General features: G+C 44.8%; 1 protein-coding gene across 1 annotated transcript; it reads left to right on the top strand.

The window, feature by feature from the left end:
* Nucleotides 1–1,903: 1,903 nt before the first annotated feature.
* Nucleotides 1,904–11,644, top strand: LOC126990743 (protocadherin beta-18-like). Its single transcript, XM_050849406.1, has 7 exons — nucleotides 1,904–1,927; nucleotides 3,611–3,798; nucleotides 4,922–5,011; nucleotides 5,403–5,526; nucleotides 6,010–6,177; nucleotides 9,715–9,865; nucleotides 11,378–11,644. Exons 1-7 carry the CDS (start codon nucleotides 1,904–1,906, stop codon nucleotides 11,560–11,562), a joined length of 930 nt encoding a protein of 309 aa, XP_050705363.1. The 3' UTR covers nucleotides 11,563–11,644.
* Nucleotides 11,645–12,388: the final 744 nt, after the last annotated feature.

Below are 12,388 nucleotides of genomic sequence, written 5' to 3'. Positions count from 1 at the left end.
AAAATAGATAGATAGATAAATATATATATATATATATATATATATATATATATATATATAGAGAGAGAGAGAGAGAGAGAGAGAGAGAGAGAGAGAGAGAGAGAGAGAGAGAGAGAGAGAGAGAGAAGGTGAATATCCTTTGCAATATGTCATCATTCTTGGAGTTTCATATTTTCCCTTCTCCTCACCTTCATCTTCCTTTACCTCGTGCCCGCCAGCGCCTGGACCGTGATGGCGAGGACAAAGAGTTCTTCCTGACGGTCATCACGAAGGACAGTGGCTTGCAGCCCCGCCAGACGTCGTGTTCCTTCAGGGTCGTGGTGGAGGACGTTAACGACAACCCGCCCGTGTTTGACCTGCCGGTGAGTTGACGGCTTCCTGGGGCGGCTGCGGGAGGAGCTTGAAGGACGGTGCCTGTAGGGGTAGGCTTCTGTTTGCTGAGAGTAAAGGGTATGAAGACGAAAGGGTAAAACTATAATCTACAACAACCTTACAAAAAGGATAAATATATAGCAACGGGAGGACCTTAAAAAGCACACTCGCAGGGATAGACGACTTTTTGTTGAAGAGTAAAAGGTACAAAGACGAAAAACTAAAACTGAAAACTGCAACAACCCGACGAAAAGGACCAAAATAAAGGAACGGGAGGACATTAAAGTACACGTGCATAGGTAGGCTTCTGTTTGTTGAGAGTAAAAGTTATCAATTAAGACAAAAGGATAAAACTGAAAACTACAACGATCCTGCGTAGAAGACAAAAATATAGTAAGGGGAGGATCTTGAATGACACTGCCGACGCCGATTAGTTTATGTTTGTTGAGAGTAAAAGATAGAAAGGCGAGAATAAATCTTTGAAAACTGCAACGACCAAACAAAGAGGACAAAAATACAGTAATAATAATTGGGAACTTGCATGAGTCTTTGAACACAGATGAGACATAAAACATGGAAGGATTAATTTATGGTTTAGTAAATACGAGACAATTCATTTATAGCAGAGGATGAAAAGTTGGCCACCAGGAAAATTACGAGCAAGAGGAAAGGTGGGCCGTCGTGAAGGCATCGCCCAGACACGTCGCATTTGATCGAGGGAAATGGATGGCCCACATATCTTAGTGCGACTTCGCGAAAGTTGGTTAGACGGGCCTTCTTGCGGGGTCGTTAAGATGAAGTTTTTGGCCCCGGGAACACGTGCTGCTTTTGTCCGAGCTGCATAACTTATAATGGGGGAATGGGCGTCGTTTGAAGTGCCTTATAGTTTAGTTATATCTTGATTGTCTCTGGAGATTAACACAGAGGTGAGATTTAATTAAGACTTGATGGATGCACTGACTCAGAATTTGTAAGTATTTCGAAAAGGGCTAAAACACACACACACACACACACACACACACACACACACACACACATACCGGCGCGCGATATGTGTGTGTGTGTGTGTGTGTGTGTTTGTGTTTGTGTGATTTCGGCAGTAGCCTACCCAGAGATCTTGTGACCTCCATGCTCATTCGTGGAGGGTATAGGCTGGCGATCGCGGGTTTATCGCGTGATCAGATAATGGTGAATTACACACAACTCTCGCGTGGTGCAGTGATTTAAGCGCTCGGCTTGCCTGGGTCACCCCCTTCACAACATGTTCCTTCCCACAACAGCGGTACGAGCAGACGCTGGCCACAGACCACAACCCGGCCACCCCGGTGCTCAGGGTCTCCGCCTCTGACCGGGACACAGGTGAGAATGCAAGAATCAATTACCACCTTGAGGGGCACCCGAACCACCTGGAGTTCTTCTACCTAGAGCCTCTGACAGGCGTTCTCACCCTAAGCGACCTCTTCAACTGACTATGGTGAGTACTGCAAGGGCGGCGGACGAAGAGGGAGGAGGGAGATAAGGGTGACGGTTCATGGGAGGCGGCCTGAGAACGGAGGTGAAGAGAGAAGGAGAGGATGATGGATGGAAGAAGGGAGAGGGCAGAGGAAAGGGTGAAAAGGAGGGAAGAAGAGGAGTGTTATGGAAGGAAGTGTTGTGTATAGGGCTTGTGGTTTTATATCAAGTCACATTGGTATGGTACTTGTTTTTAATAGATAATGTGACGAGTAGAGATACAGAATAATGCATAACTAGTTGCATGCAGAGAATGTATTGGCAGTTGGCAGACACATTGATAGAATGAAAGTAACATGATAGGGAAAAAGATAGATAGATATTTAGTTTCGTTGTAATGATTGGCAAGCAATAAATATTGATAAATTGATAGACAGATACGAATACATAGATAGAAAAAGAAAGAGAAAGACAGATACAGAGAGAGAGAGAGAGAGAGAGAGAGAGAGAGAGAGAGAGAGAGAGAGAGAGAGAGAGAGATGAACGGAATCAATGAGAATTTCAGGTAATGGTCGTGAAAAGAGCGACTTTTAGTGTGCTTATAATCATATTGGAATTTTGAAGGTTACGGAGTGGCATCTGGACCGACTCAAAGGTCACGCACATTAAATTTTCTGATGCATATTTTGATTTTTTTTTAATATTTCTCTATTTTTGTGCTCATTCTCTTCGTCTGGTTCCTTGATTCCTTGATTCTTGTTTTCTCTCTTCTCGGCTCCTTGATTTCTTCCTCTTCGTCTGGTTCCTTGATTGCTTGCTTCTCTTTTCCTGTTTTCTTTCTTCTCGGCTCCTTGATTTCTTTCTCTTCGTTTGCTTCCTTGATTGCTTGCTTCTCTTTTCCTGTTTTCATCCTCCTCGTCTCTTTCCTTGATTCCTAGCTTTTCTATTTTTGTTTCTTCGTCTACTTCCTTGTTTCCTTCTTTTCTTTTCCTTCCTTTTCTTCTCTGCCTCTTTATTTCTTCTTTTTTCCGCCCGATCTCCTGTCTTGCTTCCTAACTTTTTCTTCTTTTTTTCTTTTTTTCTTGCTTCTCTGCTTTATTTGTTTGTTTCTTCGTCTTTCTTTTTCTGTCTTATTCCTCTCCTTCCTTCGTCCCTTCCTCTCTGCTTTCCTCTCATTCTTCCATCTTCCATTCATCCTTCAGCTTTTGCTTTATTACCTTTGTGTCTTCTTTCACATTTCCTTCAATCCATCCTTTCTATGTTTTATTCTTTCCATCCCATCCTTCCCATTTTCTCTTTCTTTCTTCGTTCATAACCCCCCCCCCCCCCAAGGCAAACTCCCAGACCTTCCTCGTTTGTTTGTTTCTATTCTTCCTTCGCCCCATCCTCTCTGCTTTCCTTTCATTCTTCCATCTTTTTTCCTTCAACTTGTGTTTTATTTTCTTTCTTTCCCCTTTCATATTTCCTTCATTCCATCCTTCCCATTTTCCTTCATTCTATCCTTCCCATTTTTCTTCTCTCCATCCTTCCCATTTTCCTTCGTTCTATCCTTCCCATTTTTCTTCTCTCCATCCTTCCCATTTTTCTTCTCTCCATCCTTCCCATTTTCCTTTATTCTATCCTTCCCATTTTTCTTCTCTCCATCCTTCCCATTTTTCTTCTCTCCATCCTTCCCATTTTCCTTCATTCTATCCTTCCCATTTTTCTTCTTTCCATCCTTCCCATTTTTCTTCATTCCATCCTTCCAGTTTCCCTTTCTTCCTTCATCTCCCCCCCTCTCCCTTAGGCCAACACCCAGATCTTCCACGTGCGGGTGCGAGCGGTGGATGGAGGCACGCCGTCCCTGTGGTCCACGGCGCCAGTCACGATCAAGGTGGTGTCTCGGGGAGCTGCCTACTCTGTGGCCCAACACTTTGGCAGCCTGCCATCCTGGAGAACACCACAGAGAACACGGAGGTGGTGGTGCTGTGTGAGGTGAGGGGCAGGGAGGGGAAGGGAGAGTAAGGAGGGAGAAAATGCGGTGGTGGTACTGTGTGAGAGGTGAGGGAATGGAAGGAAGAGGTACGTAGGGTACATGGGAGGGAGGGGAAAAGGAAAAGGGAGGGAAGGACTGAAAATATGGGTGGTGGCGTTGCGTGCGAGATGAGAGGTAGGGGAGGGGAGAGAAAGGGAAGGGAGAGGAGGGAAGGAGAGGGGAGGAAAGGGGAGGGGGGAACACATAGGTGGTGGTGGTGTGTTTGTGAGTGAGGGGTGCAGTAACAGAGCCATCAAAATAAATTATGTCTTTGAATGTTCAATGTAGTAAGGGACATGCACTGCAGACGAATAGGGGGTCAAAGTGGTAGCTGAAGTGAGAGCAAAGTGAGAAGAAAAAAAACCTCAATGGGACAATGCCGGAGCTACAATAAAGGGACTCCGTTGTGATTACAAAAGCAAAACAAACATCACCTACTACTACAGTGCCTCTTAAGATCGCAGACGTGAAGGAACGCCAATAGGTTCAAATCTCACAGACTCACAGTGAAGAAACAAAACTCTCAGGCGTTTTGACAGATGCTGTAACTCCAAAACTGATATGGCGAGGATAGTGGGAGTGTAGAGGCGAGTGTCAACCCGTACCATTGGGGGCCGGGGCGTTATGATTCCCATTAAGAGAGTGAATGTGTCATCAGCTGGCGGGTCGTGGCAGATTGGTTCCTGTCACGTGGGGATGGTGGCGGCGGAGGCTGGCAGGGTGGTTATTTTCCCGCCATCCCCAGAACCATTTCCTGGCCTCGCTGCTCGTGGCGTTTAAAAAGAAAAGAGGAAGAGCTGGCGCCGGGAAGGCAGAGGGGAATGACGGGCTGGTGGTGACGTCTGACGTTTGTCTGACAAAGGAACACTGGAATAGATGCTGTGATGGATGCTGGAAACATTATTATTGGTGTGTAATCTTACACACACACACACACACACACACACACACACAACAACAACAACAACACACACACACACACACACACACACACACACACACACATCCCTCACCTCTCTCTCTTCATCCTTACACAGCACTTATCCCCGCCTCTGTTCTTTCTATTATTTTTTTCTGTTCTAGATCGAACCTCGCGGACTCTCCCAGTGTTTACTTCACTCTCGTGAACGGCGACACGCCGGACACCAACTCCGAGGGCACATTTGCCATCAGGTGAGTACTCGCCAGCGTAATGGGTTTTCACTGTGTTATTGCAGTTTCTGTAATGGATTTTTTTTTTTTAAGTTGGCTTATTTTTATTTACCTATTCACCCTACGATATAATTATTTTAATATTTTTGTGGTATCCCAACTACGTTGCATGTGATCTCTCCTATTATCAGAGTATAATTTACTAACCCTACCTTTTGTGCTTCAAATATTAAAGTTTATTCATTTAATGAATGTGCCCCATTTTATCTCTTTTGTATTTTCCCCTCATACTCTATATCAAAATACTTTTAAGTTAAATTTCCCTATATTTCAATCGTTTTATGTTTTTTTTTTCTACCCGTGCTCCGTTTTTATCTGTCCCTCCACGTCACCGCTCTTCTCCCTCCCTCAGAAGACGGCTGCCTGACCAGCAAAGCTCTGTCTGCGGGGACAGCGCCGGCGTCACCGTCTTCGTGGCCACGCGAACCCTCGACTACGAGTTCGTCCAGCTTTACAAACTCAACCTGCAGATTGTGGTGAGTGGCCGGCCGAGAGTTGGCGTAGCAGTTGCCTTAATATGAAGTAACAAGTATACTCCCACCACTGCGAGTTTGTCCAGACCTACAGACTTTACCTGCAGGTAGTGAATGGCACCGATGTAGTGTAGTAACTCTAGCTGTCCAAGCTCAAGCTGTGGCTAGTGATGAGTGGACGGCGGAGACGCGGCGCAGTTGTCGTTGGTAGCAATATGACAAGACTAGTCGATGAGGTTACTTTTCCTCCTGTCTTTGTATGTCTATCTAGATTCATGTATGTATAATATTTATGGATGTATGCGTGTACGTTACAGGGACACAACACATTGGCAATCAAACTAAAAGAAAAGCAACTCCATGAATCACGTATAATCACTAAATCACTCTTTAACGATATTTTTTTTGTGTGTGTGACTTCCGAGTTTTTTCGTTGTATCATATTCGCCCATAATCACAGAACTCCTAACCCCTGCGTTGCCGCAGAACGAGCGCAACGCCCGCCTGGAGCAGCAGGTCTTGGTCACCATTGTGGACGTGAACGACAACGCGCTGCTGCAGCCCTTCGACGGCACGGTGCTGGAGAACACGGACAGCACGCTCATCACCACCATCCAGGCCGTGGACAAGGACGCCTCCCCAGAGTACAGGAAGGTGTGTGAATCCCTCCACACTCTGCCTCCTCCAACCCTTCCACCCCCTCCACCCCTGCTTCCTCCTGTCTCTCCACCCTGCCTCGTCCAGTCTCTCCACCCCTGCCTCCTCCAGTCTCCACCCCCTTCCTCCCTCTTCCCCTCATCGCCGTGAACACCTCCCCGAAGTACAGACTAACTTGTGACTCCCAAATGGCCTGTCTCCCCTTCTTCCGGCTCCGAATCCCCTCTGCTTTCCTCCTCTTCTCTCCTTAAACCCCTACTTCTACCCCTCATTCCCTCGACGCCCCTTCTTCACCCCCTCCCTCGTCCTCTTCCTCCTCCTCCCTCCAGGTTCTGCTTAACCCCAGGTCCTTCCCCTTCGTGTCTCTATCATCTTTCTAATATTGATATGTCCATCACCTCCTCCCATCCTGGCTCAGACAGGATGATCAATTCCCCCTGCCGTCTAGCCATGGCTCTGCTGCTACGTCTTTTACCTTCACCTCGCCTTACCTGCCACTACTTTTCTCCCTTCACCTCACCTTTCTTCCTACTACTCCTTCCCCTGCCACCTCACCTGCTCCTTCCTCCTTATACCATACTCCTCTTTCCGTGTCTACTTTACCCGATACTTCTCACCTTACCTGCTGTTACTTCTTCCTTCTCCACCTCGCCATACCTACTACTGCTCCTTCCCCCTACACCATACCTGCTACCACTACTTCCACATCCACCTTACCTATTTCCCTTTTCACCTTCCCTGCTACTACGTCTTCCTTCTTCACCTTACCTTACCTGCTGATGCCCGTCCCCTCTCCACCTCACCTTCTACCGTCCTCCGCCCTTCTACCCTATTTGCAACTAAACATTCACCTTACACCTTACAATCTCCTACCCCTTCCATCCATCCACCTTAAATCTTTCTTAGTGAGGGTCATTTCCATGGCAGGAGTTAGGGAAGGGTGGGGGTATGTGCATGTCGTCTTGATGAATTGCTGGGTCTGCCGCCGCGATGGATGGCAGGATTAAACACATTTGCCACAACAGGGAATCGATGCAAGGACGGATGGAAGGGTGGACGGACAGGGAAGGGAAGTCAAAGGTAGGAAAGGTAAGGTAAGGGGAGGTATACGTGTCCATGGGGTGGGGTTCGTCGTGGCGAAACTAATGACACAGCTGCGGTCTCCCACTAGTCAATGGCTTGTATAATGGGCCATTCACTGACCACCTTCCTCCACCCTGATACAATATGGTGAAATTCTTCGAAGAAAATAATATAATAAATAATTCGCAACATGGCTTCCGTAGTAAACGTTCGTGTTTGACTAACTTACTTGATTTTTTTCACTATATTTTTGAGGTGTTCGATGAAAGCAGATCAGTAGATATCATATATCTGGATTTTCAAAGGCATTTGATAAGGTCCCCCACCAACGATTGCTCAGCAAACTACTGGCGCACGGTATCTCGGGTAACATTCACAATTGGCTTGCGGACTGGCTCTCTGAGCGGAAACAGAGAGTAGTTCTAAACGGTGTTACATCTAACTGGCTCGATGTCAAAAGTGGCGTACCTCAAGGATCAGTGCTTGGCCCCATGCTCTTCTTAATTTATGTTAATGATATCGATGATGGGCTCATTTGCAAAGTATCAAAATTTGCTGATGACACAAAAATTGCTAGTAAAGTAACTGCGATACTCGACGAAGAAGCTTTACAATCAGATATAGATCGACTTGCACGTTGGGCCAATCAATGGCAAATGAAATTTAACGTTGAGAAATGTAAAGTGTTGCACATCGGAACAAATAACAATCGCGTTCGGTACGTAATGAATGGCCAACAACTTTCTGCAGTAAGTAAAGAAAAGGATCTTGGAATCACTATATCAAGCGATTTAAAGCCCGGTCAGCATTGTTCAGAGGTAGTTAAAACTGAAAACAAATTGGTTGGCTTCATCGGACGAGTCTTTAATAATAAATCGGAAAAAAGTAATATTAAAACTGTATAATTCGTTGGTTCGACCCCGTCTAGAGTACTGTGTACAGTTTTGGTCTCCCTACTACACAGAAAAGACATAGAAAAGTTGGAACGGGTCCAACGAAGAGTAACAAAGATGATTCCTAGGTTGAGAAATTTGTCATATGAACAAAGGCTTAAAGAAGTAAATTTATTTAGCCTATCAAAACGAAGAATGCGAGGCGATCTAATAGAAGTGTTTAAAATGTTCAAAGGATTCAGTGATATTAATGCGGAAGATTACTTTACAATTGATCGATCAAATAGAACAAGAAGAAATCACAATTTGAAGATAAGTGGTAAAGATTCGTTGCACGAAGCCAAACACTTCTTCAATCGAGTTGTTAATGTTTGGAACTCTCTACCTTGTGATGTCGTTGATAGTACAACAGTTACGGCCTTCAAGAATAGATTAGACAAGTGTTTTGAATCCAACCAGCAACTAAGATATTACTCATTGTCGTAATAACGTTAAGTTCTTTCGAATACTGGTATCCTTGTCCGCTTTTATTGCCCGGTTAGTGGTAGCAGTAATGGTAGTTCTTTCCTCTTTCCTACATAAATTCCATGCAGTTTTTCCATGCTGCATGGTTCTTTTTACTTTCCTGCAAGCTTTGGCTGGTGGGATGGGAGTGGGAGGAGCCTTCGCTGCTGTCCTTCATCTTCCACCTTTGATTAGATAGTTAGTGTAGCTTGTCACAAACAACCTCGTAAGGACCAGCAGGTCTGCTGTTGTTTGTTCTTCCTTTGTGTTCCTTTGTGTTCCTGATGATGGGAACGATTTGTCAGTGCGTGGTGGAAATGTTTCATCCTTCCAGCCTTGACGTAGCAGGGTTTTTTTTCGTTATTCTTTTACCGTAGAGGAAACAACTCAAGGGCAAAAAACAAAAAGACAAGAAAATAGCCTGCAGAAAAGAAATCTAAAAAGCCTGACCGGTGGCTGTTTTAGATTTTTCTCGGTGTTTTGCTCAGTTGAAGCGTGAGTGTGTGCCCTGATTTTAAACCGTTTTGAAGTTTTACTCGTTTTTCACTGGTTGCGTACTTTTTGTGTGGTTTATCACTGACGCACATCATCTAGCTCTTCAATCTAACTGTTCTAATGACGAGTGTATCTTTGCCTTTCAATGGAAATACTTAGAAAAGACAATAAAAAGCCCCAATCTCAAAGTTCTCAAAAGTCAGCGCCTGAATGTGATTTCCTTTTTCTCTGGTTTACAAGTTTAAACTTTATGTGGTGATTTGTAATGATGAAATTGCAAAAGTTGTAATACACTTACTAAAGAATATAAAAAAAGTCTGCCTCGTGCCGTCTTTTCCTCCCTGTGACTTTACACTGTCAGTATCACATTTCATTGTAATAATTCTCATGTACAAAAGTCAACAAAGAAAATAAGAAGCGTTGAGTGTTAAGATATTCGTATTTTTTTCTTATAATCCTGCTTCGTTACAAAATAAATAAAAAAAAGTCGGCACGTGATTATGTGAATTCCATTACTTCACTTTTCTTTTTCTTTCTCTTTCTCTGTTGTTGTCGGCAGCTCACGTACTCGTTCGACGCCACGGCCTCCCACGACGTGATCACCAAGTTCACCCTCAAGACCAACGGGGAGCTGTGGACGACGGGACCGCTGGACCGGGAGGAGGTGAGCCAGTACCGCGTGCCCATCCAGGTGACCGACGGCGTGCCAGGTGAGTCAGTGATCAGTAAGAGGCTTCCATTCCAAAAGTAGGAGATACACACTAGACACTCAAGGATCAGCCCTTCTTAGGCGTCTTTCCTAAACTTTTTAATAATAAATATCAGGCGAAAGTTTCTTCCAACGAAAATTAATTAGATAAGTTTCCGTGCTCATCCTCGGCGCCAAGATTCAGGGACACTTTTATTCATATATATTTTGCCTTTTTTTTTAATGTCTCAATTTGCTTTCCTTATTATTATGTGTGTGGTCCTGTAGCATCGAACTTCCTAATCTACCCAGTAAGTTATAACTAGGTCTATATCCACGGCACGTTTGATTATAATGCCGATCTTTTTTTTTTTTTTTTCTCGCTATTTAAAATTGGTCCTTGTTTTCCTTGGACCGCAAACACATGTGCCTCCTTGCGTGTTGCTCTGTTGCACCGAAGCATTCTGTATGCGTCATAAATATCTGTAAGTGTTTTTAAACCCTTTGAACGCGCTAGTGCCCGACAGACGCTCGCTGTAGTAACATAACGTAACCGTTCGGATCGATACTCTCTACCGATTTGCATTGATCGACATGTTTTTCTCCTTCAGGTAATAGCGATAATAAATTTCATGGCTCTAAATTATCCCGGTTTTTATACATATTTGTGAACGTTTTAGAATTCTGAGAAAAAAAATAATAGTATGAGCTTCCACCTTAAAAAAAAAAAAAACTTAATTGTGATTGCAACTCATTGGGAAATCTTACATAAAAACAGCGTAGACTTTTGTTCCAAAATATTCCATAGTGGATCAGCATCATGCAGCGAGCAAGCTGATAGAGAGGCAGATATGACCTGTACGACTCAGTAATCTTTAGTATACGCGTCACCGTGCGTCATTCACCAGTAAGTGCGGCTACAGGCTTCACAGCACACCTACGCTCATACAGGATGCATGCAGCCGTTATTATTCTTTGATTTTTTCTTATTTCCTGGAATCGTGTCTGGGTGGTGAAATAGTTTTCTCCATCGGTAGCATAAAAATATTCACCGTCACCAACAACACCATCACCAACACACACACACACACACACACACACACACACACGCAGGCCGGATTCTTTCCGTTGACTAGGAGTGGTTACTGTCCCCCCTTGAGCAAGGGGGATGGGGTGTGTGAGCTCCTGGCAGTACCCGGAGATCGACGAAATGAGCATTCACTTGCTCGTGTCGGGAGGGTACCTGCTGGCGAAAGTAAGTCCAACTCGTGATCAGGCCGTGGTGAATTACACACACACACACACGAAAAAAAAAGTACCCCACCCCCAAATACACACAAGGATCACAATCATGGCCACCTCCACAAGCAGCAATAGAACTATATCACCACCTTTGAAACTAAGTTACAGCCCCCGTTTCCTTTATCTATGGAAGCAGCGGGAAATATCTTTATCCTATACATATAAAACTGCGAAGTTGTATGTCTCCTCACACCATATACAATAAACGTCCGTCTGGCTCCGTCCCCTCCAGATCACGAGCGCATGACCACCTACTGGATCACGGTGCAGGACCTCAACGACGTGGCGCCCCAGTTCGACCTCTCGCAGGGGGTGTACGAGGTACAGCTGCCCGAGAACAGGGAAGCCGGCAAGCCCACGGGGATACGCCTGGCCGTAGATGACCAGGACATAGGTGAGGCACCAACTAACGGTTAGGAAGTGTGAAGTTCAGGGGCAGTTGTAAGGGCAGGGTGATACGAAGAGTGAGACATCTACAAACTAAAAAGAAATGGGAGAGTATGGGTGAAATAATGAAAAGATGGTAGTGCGTGTCTGTTGCCTGGTGGGTTATGTGTCTGCTAATGCGTGTTAAGGGCCAGACGGTTCAGAAGATTTGTGTTGGAGGAAATAGTTCATGGCATATGTTGTTAAATGGAGGTCCGTGTTTCTCGCAAAAATGTATGAAAAATCAACAATAACTGTCTACTCTATAATTCATACATATGTACTTGCTTGTGCACAATATCAAAGGCTCATTCAGGACATTTAACGATTTCCTTTCGACGTTATTAATATCTTTCTTTTCTTTCCTTCCAGTCAATCACTTCACGTTCGAAATCGTCGAGGGAACTGAAGAGAGAAGATTCGGATCGACCTGCTGGTGAACAAGCTGCTGGACTACGACTACCCCGTGATGGACCGAAACGTGAGTCCCCTTGTAGGGATAACTAGCTTGAGGGGTGCTGGCTTATATTAGGCAGTCTCCAGTACCCTTGGCGGCTAGGGCGTGAGGACTTCCTTGTTTACCGTAGTCCCACCAGTGAAGTAACTTTAGTCTTTGCACTGCTGGCTGAATGGTGCCTGATGGGGAAAATATCAAACCCTGAGCGTGGATTTGATGTTTTTATGACGTCAGTAAAGTATTTATGAGAGATAGGGAATTTTATATTTTGTAGCTAGGGCGCGAGCAATACCAAACACGGGGTAGTTATTTTCATGATGTTATTATGGTATTCATGGGTGTTTGGGACCTTTTGGAGCT

Source organism: Eriocheir sinensis, unplaced genomic scaffold, assembly GCF_024679095.1.
Source record: "Eriocheir sinensis breed Jianghai 21 unplaced genomic scaffold, ASM2467909v1 Scaffold195, whole genome shotgun sequence".
NCBI classification, from domain to species: Eukaryota; Metazoa; Arthropoda; class Malacostraca; order Decapoda; family Varunidae; genus Eriocheir; species Eriocheir sinensis.
The sequence above is the reverse complement of the archived record's forward strand: the minus strand, read 5'-3'. Positions and strand labels throughout refer to the sequence as shown.

Excerpts from the sequence above, each read along its gene's own strand:
- LOC126990743 (XM_050849406.1), top strand. The coding sequence starts at position 1,904 with ATGGGAGGCGGCCTGAGAACGGAG. Across the intron at positions 1,928-3,610 it reads GAGGCGGCCTGAGAACGGAG|GCCAACACCCAGATCTTCCA; the intron begins GTGAAGAGAGAA and ends CCTCTCCCTTAG. Across the intron at positions 5,012-5,402 it reads GAGGGCACATTTGCCATCAG|AAGACGGCTGCCTGACCAGC; the intron begins GTGAGTACTCGC and ends TCCCTCCCTCAG.